The 23,828-nt window shown below is 44.0% G+C and overlaps 1 protein-coding gene across 1 annotated transcript in view; it reads right to left on the reverse strand.

Annotated features, from left to right (window-relative positions):
* Nucleotides 1-5,288: 5,288 nt before the first annotated feature.
* The window catches only part of LOC311055804 (coiled-coil domain-containing protein 171-like), a gene marked incomplete at its 5' end in the record, with an annotated part of 42,484 nt that continues 23,944 nt past the window's right edge, over nucleotides 5,289-23,828 (reverse strand). Inside the window, 9 exons of the mRNA XM_084072073.1 lie at nucleotides 5,289-5,308; nucleotides 5,386-5,547; nucleotides 6,636-6,785; nucleotides 8,117-8,275; nucleotides 9,668-9,849; nucleotides 16,828-16,938; nucleotides 17,449-17,559; nucleotides 19,538-19,838; nucleotides 20,243-20,857. Of these exons, the coding sequence (XP_083928199.1) occupies nucleotides 5,539-5,547; nucleotides 6,636-6,785; nucleotides 8,117-8,275; nucleotides 9,668-9,849; nucleotides 16,828-16,938; nucleotides 17,449-17,559; nucleotides 19,538-19,838; nucleotides 20,243-20,857 (1,638 nt within the window). The 3' untranslated portion in view covers nucleotides 5,289-5,308; nucleotides 5,386-5,538. The remainder of the gene's footprint in view (nucleotides 5,309-5,385; nucleotides 5,548-6,635; nucleotides 6,786-8,116; nucleotides 8,276-9,667; nucleotides 9,850-16,827; nucleotides 16,939-17,448; nucleotides 17,560-19,537; nucleotides 19,839-20,242; nucleotides 20,858-23,828) is intronic.

Consider the following 23,828-nt stretch of genomic DNA (forward strand, 5'->3'; position numbering starts at 1 on the left):
AAACGTTCAGATTTCAAATATAAAGTGCTTACCCCAAAGCCACGGATGTAAAAAGTTGAGGCGGACCACGATAGGTACCCGTATCTTCCGTATTGTTCAATAAAAAGCATTTTAATCCGATCGGCGGTCATTTTCTTAATTTCTTTGTAATGTATCAGAGTGCAATACACCTCCCAACCGGTAGTGTCGCATAGTTGAAAGCATCGGAGAAAATTCGGAGAAAATGGCCGGCGGTCGGATTAAAAAGCTTTTATTGAACAATACGGAATATACAGGTACTTAGACCTTTTGCGGTTCAACTTGTTACATCCGTGGCTTGGGGGTAAGCACTTTATATTTGAAATCTGAACGTTTATGTAGATGTAGCAGTTGTGAATGTAAAAAAAAAAATCGAAAACCAGAAACAAGTGGTTCCATGACGCTTGTGACAGACGAGCGTCATGTGAACCATGGTTAGTTGTGTAGTAAACATCCTCCTTTTTGGTTCAGCCATTATCTCAGTATATTAAGTTAATTGTTAAAGGCTATTCGATATTTGAGTATTTCCCCCTAAAATGGGGCAGTTCTTTTAGTTTGTTCCCAGGATGTTTTCAGGCCTTTACAACAGACACAGGAGTTCTGAAAGTCTATGAACAGATGTGGCAATTCATATAAATAAGAACATCTGAATGATTTGCAAATATCTTTAAATAATAAGACTCACCAATGAATTCACATTCTACTTCAACTCAAGGTTTATGAGTCTCCAAACGTGTAATTGTTCCACTGAGATGTAACACACCTTGTAATGGCGTCAGTTCTGTATGACATTTACTTTCGATTTTAATACTAACTCCTGCAAAGCTCCTGGGAACAAGAAGTTGTCTACTACTCCTCCTACTGGCCATAGACATCTTAACAACCCTTATTGTAAGTTATATTAAATCAAATAATGGAAGCTTGAAACAGGACTGATGGCTGGAGCTCAAATAGAAGACAGACTCAGTGTAAAGTCTTCTGTACTGTTTAGTGACTATATTTGTCTCATTATGTTTCCATTCTGCTTGACTGAACATTCTCCTTTCTCAGAGTAAATTGAGATCATAGGTCTGGTCAGGAAAGACAACAGTATTGAGGGTGGATGAACCAGGTTCAGCTGGTAGAAGGGCTATAGCCTTATTTATTATGTGCTCTACTCAGTGATCCACCTGGACACCAGGGGCCTCCATTGCTCCAATCATTACCCACATATTAAACCTCTCCACCACACAGGGACAGGTCCCCAACGACTTCAAAAAAGCAAGGGTGACCCCTCTGTTCAAAAAAGGAAACCAATTAGACCCTGGCAACTACCGCCCTATTTCTATTCTAAGCTCCATCTCGAAAGTCATGGAAAAAATAGTCTATGAACAGGTCGACAAGTATCTTGCCGAGAAAAATCTAATCTACAAATTCCAATCTGGCTTCAGAACAAACCACTCCACTGACACATGCCTTCTCTATTTGAACGACTCTATCAAACAAGAGATTGAAAAGGGCAAATATTGCGGCATGGTCATGCTGGACCTCCAGAAGGCTTTTGACACCGTTGATCACCCAATTATGATCAATAAGCTCAAAGCAATAGGTTTTGATGACACGTCAGTGAACTGGATGAGATCCTACCTGGAAGGGAGGGAGCAAGTGGTGGAAGTAAACGGCACCCAGTCCCCCCCCCCCCTCCCAGTGACTTGTGGTGTTCCCCAAGGAAGTATACTAGGACCCTTACTGTTCCTGATATATGTGAATGACATGTCGTCAGCCTGCGACTGCAACCTGTTCCTGTTCGCAGATGACTCGGCCCTGCTAGTCTCGGACAGGGACAGGCTGCAGGTTGAGAAAACTCTCAGCTCTGAACTCAACAAGATCTGCATCTGGCTCTCCGACAACAAGCTCTCATTACACCTGGGCAAAACGGAATGCATCCTCTTTGGGTCCACTCCTAACCTCAGAAAGGCAGAGAGCTTCACGATCAAAGCGGGTGATGATATCATCAAAAGAAAAAACGAAATTACCTACCTGGGCTCTATCTTGGAGGCTGACCTCTCTGGTGACAAAAATGCTGAAAAAATGATCAAAACGGTCCACAAAAAAACACGCTATTTGCGGAGTATTGATCGTTAAGTCAGTAAGAAGACTCTGAAGACTCTTGCAGTGGCCCTCATACAAGGTCATTACGATTATGCATGTACTTCATGGTATCACAACACCTCCAAGGCCTTAAAAACAAGGCTCCAAACATCCCAAAACAAACTTGTAAGGCTACTTCTTGGCCTCAACTACAAAACCCATCTAACCCCTGATCATTTTGATAGGATTGGATGGCTTAGGGTTGCGGACAGAGTACAGCAACTTGCTATGGGCCTGGTCTTCAAGATATATCACAACATTGGGATCCCCCTGTATTTGTCAAAATACTTCCAAAATGTTAATGATGTCCATGATCACAATACCAGAGGCAGCTCCACAAACCTTGTCCAACCCTTTTTTGGCTCAACAAAGGGAAGTAACTCGTTCTCATGCTATTCATCAAAAATGTGGAACGCCCTACCAAAAGGAGTAAAGGAGTGTAAAACCCTACTCTCTTTCAAAACAGCCCTAAAGATACACCTTCAGGAGGCTGCAATTGGAAAATGGCCCCTGTCTAAGTCCTAACCTAACCTACCCCCCCCCCTCTCTCCTTCTCCTTTTGTACATATTTCTCACTCTTCATACCAGTAACCTGTAAACTGATTGTATGACATTCTATAGTAGTTGTGTATATCTGTCTGTCTCTTATATGTCATCATGATTTGTGTGCATGGGGAACTCATTTGAAACAAGCTCAGTGCTTTTATGAGTCTTCCAGTTTAGTAGACCTTGTATTGTGAATTTGTACTTCCATGTACTGTTGTTCTCATGTCTTACTAAATAAAGTACATCAATCAATCAATCAATCAAAGGGCAGGAGAGTAAGTTGCACAGTAGCGGGGGGAAAATGCAATGGGTTTACCATTTTATGATTCAAAATATTATCTTGAAGTGCCTGACTGTTAATTGGGAAAACACATGAAGTTTAAATCATAAAATGAAAAGACAGTAATATAGTCTCTGTCTGATCACAGCATTTACATATATGAATGAGTTTGGAATATTGTATGCTTTTAAGTTTAACCATTTAAACCCCATACGTTGTTGAGCCGAGTCCCTCAGGGCTCTACACTAGTGACTGTTTTGTTTTCATTAAATCTACATTAAATATCTTTTGTGAAAACAGCCGATCGACAAGCTCACAATGTCAAAAGTGGTCCCAGAGTACGGATGCTGCGGACTAAGTCGTTAAACAAAATACATTAAAAAAACGAATTTACTGTAGGCTACATGTCCACCATACAATCATGCTCAGGTTTGCTGTTTTGAATGTGAACACCAACGAATAACAGGGGAGTGGCCCAGTGTGAATTAACCATGGAATGAACACAGGAATGACCCTGGCAGCATATCAATGATCCAGGTGTTACATGTTTAGTACTAGACTAGTAAGACTACTACTACTTCTAAACCACAACTATCCAGACAGCAGTAGAATGAGTTTGGGAACAAACACCTGACATGAGACAAAAGACATGGTGACAATGAAAATTTTTTTCATCATGTGGAATGGGACATGTATTTGTCTCCTGAGCAACAACTTGACAGCAATGGTGAAGACAGGGAACTTGGAAAGACACTTACTGACAAACAACAAACCATTTGACTTCTCCAGCCGAGAAAAAAAAAGCAGCAAGTGAAATCTCAGCTACAGTATTATGCATTTGTGTACCGTACATGCAACTGGATAAAGAGCTGTCATCACATCTGCAGCACAGTTGATGAAGAAAGAGAACTTCCAGACAAACCACAAATAATTTCACAACATTTTCCGAAAAGACACAGAGGTGAGAATAAGACAGAAGGAAATGAAACCTCAACCATGTGTACCGTGCAGGAAACTTGATGAAGTTCTGTCATCACTGTTTTAAAAAATGATTTTTGTACAGTTACATCTGCATTGTTGTGTAATGTGAATAACACTTATGTTCATAATGTATCTTGCCTTAATTATTCATTTTAAGGTATTGACTTATTCATGTCGTTTGCCCACCCCTGTTCGCTGAATAGCCTCTAGGTGAACCCCAGTGCGGACTTAAACACTGGGGCAAGAATTAATTCAAAAATGGAGTTGTATTGCCAGCCAAGCAGAACAAAAGCGGGAAAACAAAGGATTAGGTAAACATTTTAGGCTGGTTGGGCAGGCGAAGGGAGGTCCAGGGAAGCCACAAAAGCAGAGCAGTCAACAGGACAGGAATCAGAGAGCTTCTGCAACAAAAAAAAACACACACATTACAAGGACCTGACAAGGAATGAAGAGCAGAGCAGAGCCTAGAGGCTACTAGATTGCCAAAGAACTGTAGCTGATGAGGCTCCAGACTACTCTCCACACACACTCTAGTCATACACACTCACGCACGCACGCAAGGAGATGAGAGGTAGATATAGCATGGGAGCTGATGTAACACTTCTAGAGTATACACAACTGAATATGTTGCTTTCTGTGAGAAGAGGTGATTTAGAGAATGTTTAGAGTGAGACCCTTAGCAGACAATGACCATCTTGAAAGAGCCTTCAGGGGCCTTTATTGATCTGGGCCCCAGGCAGTTGACTACTTTGCCTCTTTATAAAATGTATCTCTGTATGTGGGGTGATTTTGGTTCAGCTTCTGAAACTCAGCGTCAGGGCCAGTTTTCTAGAGAGGGCCTCACTGACCTTTAGGCCCCCGGGCCTGGGATCCCTGAAGGGGCCTGACAGGCCCGTTCAGGGATCCAGCTCTACAGTCCACTAGGGGATGCAATCACTCAGAAAAACAAACAACACAGACAGCTCCTGGTAAATTGACTCTGTCCTACTATTTATATGATGATATGCCTGTACAGTCATATCAGCTGTGCCTGATGTTGGATAACCTGGGAGATAATCCTGGGTTATTCATTATGTTTCAAACATAAAATCTTTATCAAGAGAACAGATGTAGCCACTTGACTTGTCAAGGTTAATATAACAAAACTATTTCTAGACATACAGTAGCCAAAATGTGACATCTACCTCTTGAATGGGAATGAACCTACTGTATATCTGTGTTAACTATGTGAATTATGTCTGTCTACCCATTACAATGAATTAAATTGAAAAAACATTATAGGTTGTACCAGTGATTGTGATGTTGATGGACCGGCTGAGTTCTCCTGACTCGGACTGACACCAATAAAGTCCACTGTCGAAAAGGTACACTTCCATGAAACAGGATCCTCCTACACAGAATCACAATGAAAAGAAAGATATATAACATACCTTCTGTGGATCCCCATTCATTGCAGGTTTCATTCCTACTCTCAATGGTCTCTCTTTGCACAGACCACCCCAGCACAGGGTTCCCTTCTTCTTCCTCACAGCTCAGTGACATGGTCTCGGATCTGAAGAACTGTGATCGTTCAGGGCTGACTCTCAGAGACACTGAAAGAAAGAAAGACAGACAGACAGACAGACAGACAGACAGACAGACAGACAGACAGACAGACAGACAGACAGACAGACAGACAGACAGACAGACAGAAAGAAAGAAAGAACAGAGGGGTGAGAGGGAGAGATACGCCCTACCTGTAGACATAATCTGGTCTGAGCAGTACTAAGCTGCTATGTGTCACTACAACTAACGTTAACAATAGATAAAAGAACACCACAATGCATCTGACCAACTGTAATGTCTTCATCTGTAGTCTGTTGTATACTAGGCTGCACTAGCCTTCCTGCTTTCGTGTATAGAGGGGCGGGTTTAAAATCAGCGCGGAGAGAATGCTCCTGATCCCATTGGTTCACCGATCTGTCCGTCAGCTCCCGCCCCGTCAACACAACATTACGAGCGACGCCCACTGCACTCTGGTTGGTTGGGGAAATGAAACACTTCCTATACCGGGTACACCGACGCACTGGTCCAGGCTTTTATTTTTTAGCAACACTAAACAATAAAAGCCTGGAGATCGAGGCTAGTTGTATACAGATCATCAAGAGAGAGAGATGTACAGCAGAGACAAGTTAAAAGCTTTGTGTGGTGAAAGGTGAATTAAAGGATACCACCACTGCTTTCTAAACACATATCTGTGATGGAGCTGTCAGTCTGTCTCTGTCTCTCCAGTCAATCCCACATTCCGTCTCTCTCTCCCTCTCTCAGCCACTCACATCCACTTCACCTCAGTTCTATCTACTCATTATGTTCCCACTCCCTTCATCAGCCCTGCAGTTCTCTATTGGAAATAAAATAGAGGGGCGGGGCATTGTTATCAACAGACATATTGGACCATAAGGGCATAACACAGAGGGCATTTCTATGTTCCAGGCGGATACACATTTCTGTGTTTCAGAGTACTGTCTGGGAAGAGCAGAGGTGGGGATGTGTGTTTTATGATTTGGAGTGAACTTTCCTTCAGTTAACCATACCGTCAAGTCATATTGCATGGCATGGCCTGTTAACGACATCCAACTGTCGAGTGATAATGCAACTCATTTGCCCATGTTATGATGTGTGTGTGTGTGTGTGTGTGTACCTGTGCAGCCTGGCTCAGTGTGCGTTGCGTGTCGGTAGTGTGCGCGTTGAGTTGAGCGGACTGCTCCTTTAACAGAGCCTGGGCCTCCTGCTCTCTGTTCAGCGCCTGGCGGAGCTCCGCACACACACTCTCATAACGCTCCACCGGCACCTACACACACACACACACACACACACACACACACACACACACACACACACACACACACACACACACACACACACACACACACACACACACACACACACACACACACACACACACACACACACACACACACACACACACACACAATCAAAATATACTTAAAGTGCCACAATGAGTACCTCAAGTAAAAGTACTCATTGTGCAGAATGTCCCATTTCACATGTTCAAAATGTGTAAAAAATCTTTTGAAAATAGCAGATCTACAAGCTCACAATGCGTCGCGATGCGACGCATTGTGAGCTTGTAGATCTGCTATTTTCAAATGGCCGAAATATATATACGGCTGATGTGCTTAATGTATGTTTTGTAATAATAATGTGTTCATATAATTTGAGTGGAGTAAAATATTTTATATTTATATAAAATCACACCCTGTGTGAAGGAAGCGGTGCCTTTGGGGCGGGGCTTAACTAATTTCAGTTCGTCCCTATTGGTGGTCTGAGTCCACTTACCAAATTTGTACTTGGTAGCATGTTGCAAACTGGAATAATGGCTGTTTAAAGCCCAGCCAATGGGCAGACAGAGGGGGTGGGGCTTAAGTAATTACAGTTCGTCCCTATTGGTGGTTTTAGTCCATGTGCAAAATGTGTACTCCGTAGCATGCTGCGAACTTGAGTTATGGCTGTTTAAAGGCCAGCCAATGGGAAGACAGAGGGGGCGGGGCTTCAGCAATTCATGCTCGTCCCTATTGGTGGTCTAAGTCCACATACCAAATTTGGACTTGGTGGCATGCTGCAAACTGGAGTAATAGCTGTTTAAAATCCCGTGCTCATCCCGTGCTCATACGGGCGGACGGACATAACATACGCTGGGGGTCCCTGGACAGAGGGGGCGGGGCTTCAGCAATTCATGCTCGTCCCTATTGGTGGTCTAAGTCCACACACTAAATTGGGACGGACGGACATAACATACGCTGGTGGTCCCTGGACCCCTCTTTGATAACCAGTGGCACGTGTGGCCAATGAGAGGAGAGATGGCATAGGCAATCTCCAAGTCCGTGTGTGTGTGTGTGTGTGTGTGTGTGTGTGTGTGCGCGTGTGTTTGTATGTGTTTCTTCTTTGCCGTGCTCTTCCCGTGCTCATCCGGACGGACGGACGGACGGACATACGGACAAAGTCAAGTGTAGAGCAGTTGGCACTGCTAAAAACCTCAAAATTGTACTTAATTACAGTACTTGAGTACATGTACTTCGTTACTTTACACCATACTATATTAGCTCTCATTCAACATAAAAATATATATATAATTTCAGGCAGTGCGGTGGGCAGCCTCACCACGTCACAGGGGTCCTTGTGGCGGTGGTTTCCGCGGCTACCCTTGGGCGCTCGTTTCAGATTGGCCAACTCCAGCCTGAGGGACCGCCTCTCTACCTCAGCGGAGTGCAGCCGTTGGCTGAAAAGCAGGAAGTGTTGCTGCAGGGAGGAGACCAGAGTCTGGAAGGAAAACGACACGTTTACCACTTTGTTGCGTCGACATTCTTTTCAGGTGAAAAATACGCCGCCATCGTTTTGTCTGAACCACTTATGTAGGTGGGGTGGGGGGGGGGGTTAGCTGTGTGGGTAGAGCCTGGCAATAGGCTCTATGCACAGCAGCCATATTGGGAATGAATTGGGCCCCTTCCTTACTTCCTTCACAGGTGATACCAATGATACTAATTAAGGCTCTGTTCCATTTAGTGTGGCATAGCGGTTGTCTTATTTTCAAGGACCCCCATAACTCTGAGAGTGTACAAATGAACACTCTCAGAGTTACACACCCACCATAAGGGGCCATTTGGGAACCAAACTGGAGTGTTTCTAGTGAGCCAACATGCACGATATCAGCACCCTGACCAGAATGGAACAGAGCCTTCATTATTGTCATTGGTAACACCTGTGAAGGAAGTAAGAAGAGGCCCAATTTCTTTCCAATATGGCTGCTGTGCAGAGCCCAGAAGGCAACAACCCCCCCCCCCCCCCCACAGTATAAAGTTCAAGTTGCATGTCCGTCTGTCTGTGGCGGGCGCGCAGATATGCCTATACTGCATAATATGGACTGGACATGTGTGATACGCTGTTAAACACAATAATCCCAGCAAGGACTGCGTTATCAGCCCACTAATCTCTCAAGAACAGATTCTGCACTGCGTTGGAATCTGTCTTGAAGGTTCGTCAGAACGTGTACACACTGTGTGGCAGTGGGCGTGGCTTCAGAGGCCGCGCTTTATCCAATCAAATGTAGTGGGCGGGATTCACGTGTCCGTCATCCTTCCCGACTCGAAACTTAAACCGAAACTAATTTAACAATAGCGTCCGTGGAGCAGACAACCACGGAAAGATATTCACATTTGAACTTACTCTTTCATCATAGAAACAAGTGGGCTTATAACCAAAACCATCGATGTTCTCTGGGAGAAGCGGTGTTAGTGTTCCGTGTAGAAATGTTATCTAGTCGGAATGAAAACGCAAGCTCACCACCGGAAGTGGAGCGGTGAAGGCAGACTTAAACCCCGTTTCCTTGCGCACATGTGCTGCTTCGCCGTTGTCCCAGAGTCACACTCAGGAGGAAGAACAGCAGAGGTCGCTGTTTTTCCTTTTCAGTGTGTCTCTGGGTTCCGAGATTGTCAGCCCACAAATGGACATGCCCCATGTCAGTGCAAATAGGCATGTACAGTAAAATGCCCATATATGGACATAAATCCCTGCCATCAGTACCTGGCACTCAATGTGCAAAGTGACTGGGATTATGCCCAAATATGAACATATATATATAATATGGATGGTCTCAATACTGACATCATCCAATGCTGAGTACCGAATGCTTGTATCTAAATATGAAAGGCTTACCTTCCTATTGGGCGGTGGAGCTGTCAGTCGAGCCAGTCCCCGCCCCAGCCTAACCACCAGTGGACACTGGTTTCCTCTGTAGGGGGCGGGACCAGAGACCACATCTGATTGGCTGAGAAGATGTTCCAAGAGGTGGGACAAACCTTCCCGAGCTGCTGACTTCACTTCTGGAGGGGTGGAGTCTAAAGAAGACGAGATAGGAGGAATAGTGTGTGTGTGGTGAGAGCACTCTTCTATCTTTGTGAGGACATTTGGTCATTTTAGTAGAAAGATGAACGTTTTGGAAATTTTACTGTCCTCATTTTACTGTCCTCACTGTCCTCACATGCAGTAGAACTGCATATTCACTCCCAATTAACCTCACAGAAACTATGCCTAACCTTAACCCTACCTAACGTCACAGAAACTATGCCTAACCTTAACCCTAACCTCACAGAAACTATGCCTAACCTTAACCCTGACCTCACAGAAACTATGCCTAACCTTAACCATAACCTCACAGAAACTATGCCTAACCTTAACCATAACCTCACAGAAACTATGCCTAACCTTAACCCTAACCTCACAGAAACTATGCCTAAACCTAACCTTAACTCATTCAGTGCCACTGGACGTCTAAGACGTCCGGTGATATAAGCCCTGGGTGCCACTGGACGTCTAAGACGTAAAAAAAAAAAGAAGAAATCAACCTTTTTTTGGGGGGGAAAACATGTTCAGAACTCAAGATATGATGATTTGAAGATTTGCTGCTCCATTCACTCTTTGTTTAACTTCTTACTGAAAAAGGCTGTATCTCGGATCCTAAGCACTTTTTTTTTAACAATGAATTTTGGCTGTGGCACTCAGAGCCAAAATTCCATTCCATAGGGGAACCTGACCCACAGGTTAAGAACCAATGATCTACTAAACCAGTGATTCTCTGCATTTTCTTTTCTTTATCAAGGCCTCCAGTTTGATATGGATTAAGACTACGGACCCCGATTTGATACAATGTTTATCTCTGAGCCCCCCATCTATCTACACTGTGAGACAGTATTCATTTAACTCTGAGTGTGTAAAACATGGAACCAAATGGACTTGTATATAGACCCATAAGGGTCCATTCTAACCCCAGAGAGAAGTTCATGGTTAAGAGTTGAGTACAATGTAGTTTTTACCACAATCTAGAAATACTCTGCCATTACAAGTAAAAGTCTTGTAGAGCCTATCAGTGATACATTCATGTGTTCATCACTTTGGCAGCTGGTAAAGGTGGGGCTGACTTTAACCCATGAAGACCTGAGACCGATTCTACGAATGCCTTCTAAAGCAGTAGTTCTCACACTTTCAAAAATGTCAAAAAATAGCAAATGTAAAAGCTCAAAGCGCAGCACGAAGTGACCAGCTTTGAGCTTGTATATCAGTATAAATAGTGTGCTACTATTTAAACCGTGACAGTTCCAGAAACTGTTTTATCCACTGTCCTGGCTCTTAATGTGCTAAACAAAAATAAGTTCTTATTATTGGGTTATCGACATCTGTCAGTTAAGAGTAGTAGACGTCCGAATAAAGAATTCAAGTCTTCCTCTGAAACTGTTATTCACCTCTATTGTGGGGGGGGGGGGGGGGGGGTCAGAGAGAGAGGGAGATTAAGACACATTTCACCTTATCTGGTATTAAACCACTGACTCATTTTCAACAGGGTGAATGGTTCTCTCGCCCACGCGGCGCGCAGACACACACGCACGCGCGCACACGCACGCGCGCGCACACACACACACACACACACACACACACACACACACACACACACACACACACACACACACACACACACACACACACACACACACACACACACACACACACACACACACACACACACACACACACACACACACACACACACACACACACACACACACACGTGATCTCTGAGGATTGAGGAAAAGAAGCCAAACTGCCCTCTACCCGTTTTCCAGACAGTACGCAGTACAATTGCACAGCAGCAGCAGCACTAAGTAGAACTACTGGACCAGGCAAAGTTTATCTGTTCTATCTGTCTGGCTCTACTGTTCCCTGTGGACACAACTACTGCAGTAGGTGTATTGAGGGATACTGGCCAAAGAGGATCATTCAGCTGTCCACAGTGCAGCCAGACGTTCGTCCCGAGACCCGTTCTGCAGAAAAACACCACGTTGGCTGACATGATGGATGTAAAGAAGACAACTGTAGCTGCTTCTCCTGATCTCTGCTACGATGGACCTGGAGATGTGGCCTGTGATTTCTGCACCCGGAGAAAACAGAAAGCTGTGAAGACGTGTCTTCAGTGTCGGGTCTCTTACTGTGACGCCCACCTCCTGCTTCACTATCGATCCCCCGCCTTACAGGCACACAAGCTGGTCAAAGCCTCCGGCGAGCTTTGGGAGAACATCTGCTCTCGTCACGACGAGGTGAGGAAGCTTTTCTGTCGTACTGATCAGCAGTGTATCTGTTCTCTGTGCTCCATGGAGGAACACAGAGGGCATGATATAATCTCAGCTGCAGCAGAACGGGCTGAGAGACAGAAAAAGTTTGATATGAGCCAGCAGAACCTCCAGCAGAGAATCCAGGAGAGAGAGAAAGAGGCAAAGGTGCTTCACAAGGAGATAAAGAACATCAATCACTCGGCTGATAGAGCAGTGGAGTACGCTGACACTGTCTTTAATAAGCTCACCACTTCCACTAAGAGAAGACGATCTGAGGTGAGGGAGCTGATCAGAGACCAGCAGAAACGTGAAGCGAGTCGTGCTGAAGAACAGAGGAAGTGCGTGGAGCAGGAGGTCACTGAACTGGACGGGAGACATGCTGAACTGGAGCAGATCTCACACATAGAGGATGACATCCATTTTCTACACCGCTACACCTCCCTCTCACGGATCAGCGAAGCTACACACCCAGTGAGCAGCAATGTCCGTCCTCAGAGATCCTTTGAAGACGTGACTGTGGCGGTGTCAAAGATCAGGGACGAACTAGAGGACAGTCTTAGAGAGGCAGGGACAAACGTCTCAGAGGCGGTGAAAAGAGTGGATGTTTTACTGTCAACGCCGCCAGAACCAAAGACCGGAGCCCAGTTCTTACAAACAAACCAAATAGAGGACGTTATTAAACTAAAAAAAATAATGAGGGCATTTGTAGTGATCCTTTTCTTTGTAATTACTTTGACACATTCTCTTAGGAGCAGTGTTCAGCCCCAGTCGACACACGGGGAGCAGTTAGGGGTTCAAGACCACCACGACACGGCTCCTGGTTGGCTTGAACCCAATACAAGAGCTGAGTTCTGACAATATGCAGTTCCAATCACACTGGATGCAAACACAGCAAACTACTATCTGTCTCTGTCTAAAGGGAACAGAAAAGTAACAATGATGACTGAAAAACAATCATATCCTCATCATCCAGAGAGATTCACCACGATGCAGGTTCTGAGTAGAGAGGGTCTGACTGGACGCTGTTACTGGGAAGTAGAGTGGAGTGGAAACGTCGGCATAGCAGTCTCATACAAGGATATCGGCATAGCAGTCTCATACAAGGATATCAGCAGAACAGGATCCCAATATGAAGTTGTCAACGGATTTCGATTTGATCTAAGTATATTTGCATTCAGTGATAAAGCCTGGTTATTATGGTGTGGGCCAGGTGGTTATAGTTTCAACCACAACAAATCTTTAAATGTGATCCCAGGTCCTGTGTCCACCAGAGTAGGAGTGTACCTGGATCACAGTGCAGGTACTCTGTCCTTGTACAAAGTCTCCGACACCATGACTCTCCTCCACAGAGTCCAGACCACGTTCACCCAGCCCCTCTATGCTGGATTTGGGTTTTGGTTTGATGAAGGAGACAGTGCTGAGTTGTGTGACCTTGAGTAGATCAAACCCTGGGGGTCGTCTCTCATGACTCCAGAATCATATTCATAATTGTTTTGTTGTTTTAATCTACAAGGTCAACATTCTCAACATTCAAAAAGTAAACTGTTCTGTTGATGCAAATACTATAACCTAGTCTAGTGGTTCTCAAAGTGGGGTCCAGGGACCCTCAGGGTTCCTTGAGGAGGATTCATTTGGACGCCTATATGTCTGAAACTCTGGAGGTATGTGGCTCCTTGAATTTAAAGTTTGAGAGCCATCAGAAGCCAGTAGTGTTGTTCCTAAGCTTTGTCATTGTCACTCGAATCATATGTTTATCTTGTCTATTGAGAAGATGTCATTGAATCGGCTGTTTTACTTTTACGATTAATTGTCACTCAAATAATTGCGATTAACGATTTAATTGTGTTTCTGTCGTTGAACATGGATACAGTATATATATATATAAAAATGTAATTTCTGTTTGGCTTTTAGGCTTTGTAAAGGTGCACAGGGCAGATATGACAAATAACTTAAATCATTTATACTTTATATGAATAGTGGAAATAGCTGATCTACAAGCCCAAAACGTGACATGTTTTGAGCTTGTAGATCAGCTATTTCCACTATTTTTGAAAATATATGAAAATGTTTCAACATGGAAATGATTATGACGATTATGATGATTATGCCAATTATCTCAATTAATTGCAATTAGTATTTACTATTATGTTCTCTTCATACAATTCATTTCATGGGACAAATGAGGATTATTAATGAGTTTTTTTGTATTATTTTGTCTTGTTATGAAGTAATGATTATTATGTGGGTTTTGATATTCCATGTTAAATAACATTCACTGATGTTGATTCTTTTTGTCATGTTCAAACATTATCTGAATAAATTACAAATTAATTCACACTCTTTGGCATTAAATGATACATGTGATGAATAGTAAACAACAATGGTAAATATGTGTAAATACTATTGTTTGAGTAAATGTTGGTGTATGACTGCATGTGTATTGTGGCTAGAACCAGGTTTAATGTCCTGGCAGAGACAATAACATGAACAATAGTACTAGGCCACAACGCAATGGAACTGAAGTTGTACACAGAATATTTAGATAGGGGGTGTCCTAGCTTTATTCAAAGGGGGCCATATTGGAAAATATGAACCTATTAAAACCTCTGCTATTTTTGAAAAATCTTGAAAATGTGTGCAAATCCTTTAATAAGAAAAGGAACCGGAGTGTTTTTATTTTTCTTACGATTTTTTACAAAAGATCTGTGCAGGGAGAGTATGAGAGCAAGAGTGTGTTGTTGTTCTGTTTTTTGTTTGTACCTGTATAACTGTTTGTTGTTGTTTTTTATGTTGTATATTTTATTTGAATTCATACCAAATTATTTGTCATTGTCTTTTCTCGTTTTATATTTTATAGTTGTTTATACTCGGATGTATTTATCATGTCACAAAAAAGTCGAATTAAAAAAAGTATTTAAAAAAAAATACCTGGGGTCCGACTGTATCTCTTGTCATACTGTACCTTTGGACCATAACAAAGTCACATACAAATGCAGCGCACTACATTTGATTTAACTACAGTGCAATTTCAATAGATGTCTGTTGGTAGAGTAGCAAAATGTAAGCCACTTACAGTATCTCTGCTGGGAACAAGAGAACAACTATCTAGCCTTTTCTCAGGCTTTTCCACCCACATGCATGAATGCACTGCATTCCAAAAAGTTGTCTTTTGATTAAATGGCGCTGTAGCCAAATGTAACCAGATGTGAAAAGGTCTTTATAAACATTTTTAATATAATAAAAAAAAGCCTTTCTTTCACACCTTGAGAATTAAACAACACAAGGAACAAGCAGTTCCTGAGAGACAGCCCATACGCCCAGTTTAGCTTCAAAATTCGGTACAATAGCGCCTCAAGTTAGCCGTTCTTTAACACTGCATAGGGAGCGACCGTGACCTGGTACCACCCACATTTAGAACAAACATGGGGACATTCTCATTCTAATACTCCCTGACACCATCCATTAAAGGATGTGAATCACTGGTTTCTTTCAAAATTGTCCTGAAAAAACATCAGGAGGCCACAAGGGGAGGTAAATGTAAATTCCCATCGAAAGGAGGTGTCTTACACTACCGTCGTTTTTCCTTTTAATCCTTTGTACATAGTGTTTGTATTTGTTGAAGAAATGTATTATTGTGTACATTTTATGCTATGTTCATGAATTGAATGCAAACACTATGCCTAACCTTAATCCTAACCTCACAAACACTATTTCTAACCTTAACCCTAACCTCACAAACACTATTTCTAACCTTAACCTTAACCTCACAAACACTATGTCTAACCTTAACCCTAACCTCACAAACACTATGTCTAACCTTAACCCTAACCTCACAAACACTATGCATAACCTTAACCCTAACCTCACAAACACTATGTCTAACCTTAACCCTAACCTCACAAACACTATGCCTAACCTTAACCCTAACCTCACAAACACTATGCCTAACCTTAACCCTAACCTGTCTAACCTTAACCCTAACCTCACAAACACTATGCGTAACCTTAACCCTAACCTGTCTAACCTTAACCCTAACCTCACAAACACTATGCCTAACCTTAACCCTAACCTGTCTAACTTTAACCCTAACCTCACAAACACTATGCCTAACCTTAACCCTAACCTCACAAATACTATGTCTAACCTTAACCCTAACCTCACAAACACTATGCCTAACCTTAACCCTAATATAACCTCACAAACACTATGTCTAACCTTAACCCTAACCTCACAAACACTATATTCTAACCTTAACCCTAACCTCAAACACTATACCTAACCCTCACCTCACAAACACTATGCCTAACCTTAACCTCACAAACACTATGCCTAACCTTAACCCTAACCTCACAGAAATTATGCCTAAACTGAACCTCAAAACCCTGTCCACCTGGGCAAAATACAGGGAAAAGAGACTCTCCCGAATCCAGGTATAGGTGACAGCGACACAGCAACAAATTGTGCTATTTTCACTATAGGGCTTAAGTGGTTAAATATCCATCTATTCGACATCGGAGCATAGCCAACACCTAGCTTATAGATCTGCTATTTTTGCTGTTTTTTAGAAATCTTTTCTAGTAAAGAACAGGGCTTAAATGACAGCGACACCTAGTGTGTGTTTGGATAGTTAGTTACCTGTGCGTGTTTGTGTGTGTGTGTGTGTGTGTGTGTGTGTGTGTGTGTGTGTGTGTGTGTGTGTGTGTGGTTACTTACCAGTGTGCGTTTGCACCTCCTGCAGTTGTGTCATGGAGGAGAGGATGAGAGAGGAGAAATGTTTAGACCGCAGCCAACGCACAAACCCTGCTCCACCACCTTCCTCCTTTTCTTCATCATCATCATCATCATCCTTATCTGGAACACACACACACACACACACACATGAACTTACATTTTGAAAACACACTGAAATGTCCTATACTCTTCTCTCTGTGCGCGCCATGCGTGCGTGCGTGCGTGTGTGTATAACATTTTACTTGACGATTAATTGCTATACAAATAATTGTGATTAAGGATTCAATTGTGTTTTTGGCAATAAACATTGGAACATATATTATAATCATAATCATATGAATAATGCGTTCTTATAACTGTGTGTGTGTGTGTGTGTGTGTGTGTGTGTGTGTGTGTGTGTGTGTGTGTGTGTGTGTGTGTGCGCGCACGTGCGTGCGTGCCTACCTGTTGTGGGTGTGAGTTCCCTCTTGGCTGCTGTCTGCCCACAGACGCACACACACACCGCCTGCCTCCCACCATCCTCTTCCCCTCCTCTCCTCCCTCCCTCATCCTCTCCTCTCCTCATCCCTCCATCCTCTCCTCCTCCTCCTCTCCTCTCCACACGGAGCGCCACGCTGGAGCACCTGGCTAACGCTAGCAGCCTGTTAGCCGCCAGCACGGCGCACACCCCCTTCCTCCACCTCCGCAGTCCTCTCCCCGTCCTCTGCTCTCCTCCTGCTAGGGGCGGAACAGTTCATTGAATTAATCATAAGATAATTTAACCCATTTAGACTTGTTTTAACCTTATACCTTTCATTACGGGAACACAACCACAGCATGTAATAGGCTCTATGCACAGCAGCCATATTGTGAAGACATTCACAGGTGTTGCCAATGATACTAATGAAGGCTCTGTTCCATTCTTGGTCAAACAGAGTCAGGGTGCTGATATTGTGCATGTTGGCTCACTGGAAACACTCTGCTACACCAGTGGGTCTACAGTTGGGCTTCCAAATGCCTCTTTACGGGTGTGTAACTCTCAGAGTTATGGGGGTCGTGGAAACCACTGTGCTACACTAAATGGAACAGAGCCTTCATTAGTAGCATTGGTAACACCTGTGAAGGAAGTGATAATATGGCTGCTGTGCATAGAGCCTATTTTAGATGATGACTATATGCAGACTTTTGGGTTATGAGCTCGGTATGCATAGGTCATTGACCATTAGCACATGCAGGTGACAGTCAGGTGTGGTGAGTGTGTGATAACCCGGTCATTTACGACCCTAAGTGTGCTAATAACACAGTTATTACGCAGTGTGTGTGTGTGTGTGTGTGTGTGTGTGTGTGTGTGTGTGTGTATGTGTGCGCGTGTATAAGCCAAGTCTAGCCAGTGGCTAGAGATCCCATAGCCTGCTGGGCTGTAACCATGACAACAGAACCCATAGCCCAAACGCAAAATGCCTATTCCCATATTGTTTATGCAAGGGGGCGGGCCTGGCGGGGCTGGGAGAGAGTCAGTGCACTGAAGTCAAGGCACAGACTACTGTGTTGTTGACGGACAAGGATGCACGCTTATGAGAAACAACACAAATAAAACCTGGCAAAACAGTTGCGTGCATTAGCGCAAGATGAGGATAAAGGAAACATTCAGTCTAAATGTACAGCTTGCAAATTCTCGCCTACTACTACTACTACTACTTTTGTATTAGAAACTTTAAATTTCTCTAAATATTATCAGTGCATCAGTGAAGTCATTATTCAGTCCGACTTCACTGTAGCCTATAGTAGCCTTTTCATAAATGATATTCGTACTTAGGGTGTCCTGAAAGTTTATAATATTTAGAGAAATTTTAAGTTTCAAATACAAAAGTAGTAGCAGTAGGTGAGAATTAGCAAGCTGGACATTTAGACTGAATGTTTCCTTTATCCTCATCTTGCGCTAATGCACGCAACTGTTTTGCCAGGTTTTATTTGTGTTGTTTCTCATAAGCGTGCATCCGTTGTCCGTCAACAACACAGTAGTCTGTGCCTTGACTTCAGTGCGCTGACTCTCTCCCAGCCCCGCCCCCTTGCATAAACAATATGGGAATAGGCAGTTCGCAGCCCAAACGCCGAACGCTAATAAACATCTTAAATTTCGGGTAAGTGAAAAACGTGCCACGTCACTGTGTGCAAATGCTAATGGTCAATGCCCGTGTGCACGTTCAGATCAATTAGTCAACCCACTGAGCTGAAACATGCAGAACCTCTGCTATAGAGGCTGAGAAAGGTTGTTTTTTTTAGTGAACATTGACAATTCTGTAAAGTTGTTCAGAAAACTCGCTCACAACGCGTCATTTCGTGACACCTTGTAAGCTTGTAGATCAGCTATTTCTGCTATTTTTACATGCATACAATTATTAAATATGTCAATAATTTCTTTGCATATTTCAGTTATTTGTCATATCTGCCCTGTGCAATTTTTGATTACGACGCCTAAAAGGCCTCATAGTGCTCCAATGTTCAACGCCAAACACACAATTAAAATCATTAATCGCAATTATTTGAGTGACAATTAATCGTCAATTTAAATTTGTAATCGTGACAGCCCTATTAGTGAGGCCCTTTTTTTTATTACACAAAAAGCGTGCCTCTCCATTATTCAATGAATCGAAAAAGCAATCAGTAGCATAACCGCTAAGAAACATAATGAATACAGTAGTTGCAGCCATACTTCCTGTGTCTCCTCCTCCCGTCTCCTCCTCTCCACCCAGGGCCTCCACCAGTCTCCTGACCTCCATCTCCACTCCCTCTCTCTCCTCCAGGAGGCGATAGAACAGGGTGCGCTGTGCGGAGAGGGCGCCCGCGCGTCGGTAGGTGTGCACGAGCGCGCCGGCCAGGAGCGCGCACGCGGCGAGGAGCGTGGCGCGTGCCCCTCGGCTCCGGGTCAGGAGACCCCGCAGGCGCGAGAGGTCGGAGGTCGCGGCGGAACGCTCGCGCTCCACAGAGGAGACGCGCAGGCGGAGAGACTCCACCTGAGAGTGATACAGCTGAGAGAGACACACAGAGAGAGAGAGAGAGAGAGAGAGAGAGAGAGAGAGACACACAGAGAGAGAGAGAGAGTTGTGTATGTAAGATGACTGTCACCTGCTGTGCACATGCCAGCTGTGTCCCATGTCTTTTTCTGATTGAGGTTTTCTAATCAAGCTTCCAATGTCATTTATGATGTCATCATTTTTATTAAAAGAAAAAATTAAAATAAAATCCCTGATTTGAATAATAAACTGATTAATCAGATTACATTTTTATTTATTTATTATTTTTTTCTTAATGTATATATAATAATATGCAATGTTTATCTACAACTGTGCAGAAAAACTCCATTGCATGTTGAAATGTGTATTTCATCAATCTTCTTCTGTCGTATGTCCTCTTAGACCTTCAGCTCCTTTGCAGCAAGCCAGTCCAGTGTGTCATTGTCTAGGTCAATTAAACCACGATCACCATTAGGTGGCCGGAATTTGGGGCAGCTGGTCATAACGTGTTCCACAGTCTGTTCTGGATCCCCACATTCGCAATGGGCATTGTCTGTGAGACCCCACTTGTGCATTGATGCATTGAAACGTCCAACACCTGTCCTCAGGCGATTGAGGGTTGTCCACTCCTTGCGTGGGAGGTGCTGGCCAGGAACATCTGCTGGGTCCTCGATGTATTTGTGGAGCCTGGATGGTTCTGCTGCCTTCCACTGGTCCCTCCATCTTGCCTTCACCCAGGAAGCCTTGGAGGTGTCCGCTGGTGTTGTGCGGAGCAGTTCCTGGGCCTGTGTGGCAAAGGGGCGCCGGGACTTGAGGCGCACGCGATGTGGTGTCTCCGTGACGACCTTGTGGAGGAGGTGGGATTCACTCATCTGTGCCTTCCGAGCGAGGGCCAGCGTGGCGGCTTCTCGTCTGACCTCTGCTGGAGCGATTCCAGCGAGGACAGGTAGTTGGTATGATGGGGTGGCTCGTAGACATCCGGAGACGGTCCGTAGGGCGGTGTTGAGGGCAGCATCCAGCTTTTTCACATGAGGGCTACGGCTCCAGACTGGGGCACAGTCATCAATCTAAATCAGTGGTTCTCAAACTTTTTCTCATCAAGGACCCCCAAATTGATAAATATTTGTCCGCGAACCCCCATCTGAAAATATGTTGTGCAGAAGCAAAGGTGTGTGTAAAAATGTGCACCAATGTTCAAGATTTTTGATAGATAGCAGATCTACAAGCTCAGAGCCGACACTCGGTGCCGTGCTATGAGCTTGTAGAGTATAAAAGGTTAAAGTGGTTAAAATGATTGTGATGCTATGTTCAACTACTTTAGCTGGAGATCCCCTGGAACCCCCCCCCCCACAAGAACCCCTGGGGGTCCCCGGACTCCACTTTGAAAACCACAGATCTAAATCACGCAAAGGAATCAAACTTGAATCATGCAGATCTCGGGATCCACATAAGAACGGAGTTGCTCCAATGTGGATCTCTTACCAGCCTGTGAAAATAGTCATCTAAACCGCTCACAAAATGTAAGGAAACTTGAATTTGGGCCATTATATCTCCCCTTTACTAATACCAATCAGTAAAGTGTTATATATCATTTTTATCGGTGATTAGTCACCTTTACAACGAGGTACAGCTTGTAAGCATCGGGCATTCATGGAATGAGCAACCCAGGCAAACGTGTGGGTAGCGCCGAGCAAAAATGTGCCAAAATGGCCTGTTAGACTTTTCTGCTGACATTCAATGTTGTGACATTCATGACATTCAATGGGCTTCAGGTGTGTGCCAATCACAGGTATGTGACTGCCTCACAGGTGAGTGACTGGCACCTGAACATGGGTTCTGCAACTTTGTTGAGTTTGTGTATGCCCCAAGCAGCAACACTGCCCCCATGGAAAGATGCCACTTTTGTCAGGATAAGGCCCGTGCAACAGGGCAAGTGAAGCTGGTGTTCCGTTATGCAGAGTGACAGCATTATTTGGTGTTATCCCTGGTACCATTTCCAAACTTAGGACTAACTTCTGTGAGACTGGTGAAGTCAACAAGGAAGACAACAACCCAGACCCCTTGCTTCACTGAGGAACCATAGATTTACAGGCAAGATATGCACAACGGTACCAAAGACAGATGTCAAAGTTGTAGGGCCCATGCTCAGGTGCCAGTCACACACCTTTGACTGGCACACACCTGCCTGCAAATGGTACCAGGGCTAAGACCAAATAATGCGTAATCTGCGTAACGGAACACCAGCTTCACTTGCCCTATTGCACGGGCCTTATCCTGAAGGGACAAATGTGGCATCTTTCTATGGGGGCAGTGTTGCTGCTTGGAGCATACACAAACTCAACAAAGTTGCAGAACCCATGTTGCAGAACGCAAAGTTGCAGAACCCACCTCTCAGCAGGTGTGCGCTGGCAGGTCGCTCAAAACAAGAGCGATTACCAGCAAAAGCATAATGGGTGATTGTGGCACATTTTTGCTCGGCGCTACCCACACGTTTGCCTGTGTTGCTCATTCCATGAATGCCCGATGCTTACAAGCTGTACCTCGTTGTAAAGGTGACTAATCACCGATAAAAATGATATGTAACACTTTACTGATTGGTATTAGTAAAGGGGAGATATAATGGCCCAAATTCAAGTTTCCTTACATTTTGTGAGCGGTTTATTATGTCAGTTGTCTATTACTTGTGTCTATGATGTAGTCCATATTTGGCCAAGGTTTCAATGCAATCAGAGCTCCGATAACTTCCATCATGAAATTAAAGTTAATGCATACGATCGATCTCCCGAAAAAACAGAATTTCTGCGTCTTTCTCAGACCCGCGGGCCGACAGATACAGTATAGTTTGTTTTGTTTTTAGCAGTGCCAACCGCTCTACATTTGACTCTGTCCGTGTGAGTGTCCGTCCGTCCGTCCGTCCGTCCGTATGTTGTGTCCGTCCGTATGTTTGAACACGGCAAGGTAGCAACACATGCGCCACTTCAACACACACACACACACACACACGAACACACGCACACACACACACACACACTTGACGTCCGTATGAGCACGGCGTATGAGCACGGCATTTAAACAGCTATAACTCCAGTTCGCAGCATGCTACGGAGTACAAATTTTGTACATGGACTAAAACCACCAATAGGGACGAACTGAAATTAATTAAGCCCCGCCCCCTCTGTCTTCCTATTGGCTGGGCTTTAAACAGCCCTACGCCCAGTTTGCAGCATGCCACCAAGTCCAAATTTGGTATGTGGACTTAGACCACCAATAGGGACGAACTGTAATTACTTAAGCCCCGCCCCCTCTGTCTGCCCATTGGCTGGGCTTTAAACAGCCATTATTCCAGTTTGCAGCACGCTACCAAGTACAAATTTGGTGAGTGGACTCAGACCACCAATAGGGACGAACTGAAATTAGTTAAGCCCCGCCCCAAAGGCACCGCTTCCTTCACACAGGGTGTGATTTTTTATTTCTAGTGACATTCTGCACCGCACACCTCGGGGTCATATGAGACACAAGTTTTAGACCGAACGGTCGGACACTTTCCGAGTTACGGCCGGCACAGATTTCTGCGTGACAGTCACACAGAGATTCTGTGAATTATAGTAAAGTCTATCGTCTCTGTCGGGTGGAAACCTCATATGTCCCAAACAGTTACTTTTCAGGATTACAATTTAAAAACAGCAGAAGTAGCAAATCTACAAGCTCAAAATGCACTCTTTGCGCTGCGGTTCGTGCTTGTAGATCTGCTACTTTTGACGCTTTTTTTGTGACGCTGTAGTATGATCAAGTAGGGCGTTAATTTCCGAAAAAACACAAAAAGATAATATGTGGATCTTTATATCTTTATTATATAAAAGAAACTGTGAAAAAAGTGTTGTGGTGGTACTTGTGTGTCGTAGTAGCAGTGTGCATACAACGTTTGGCACCGATAGGTCCAGTGATGATTAGCTGTGTGTGTGTGTGTGTGTGTGTGTGTGTGTGTGTGTG

Source organism: Gymnoscopelus microlampas (assembly GCF_963454915.1).
Source record: "Gymnoscopelus microlampas genome assembly, chromosome: 11".
NCBI classification, from domain to species: domain Eukaryota; kingdom Metazoa; phylum Chordata; class Actinopteri; order Myctophiformes; family Myctophidae; genus Gymnoscopelus; species Gymnoscopelus microlampas.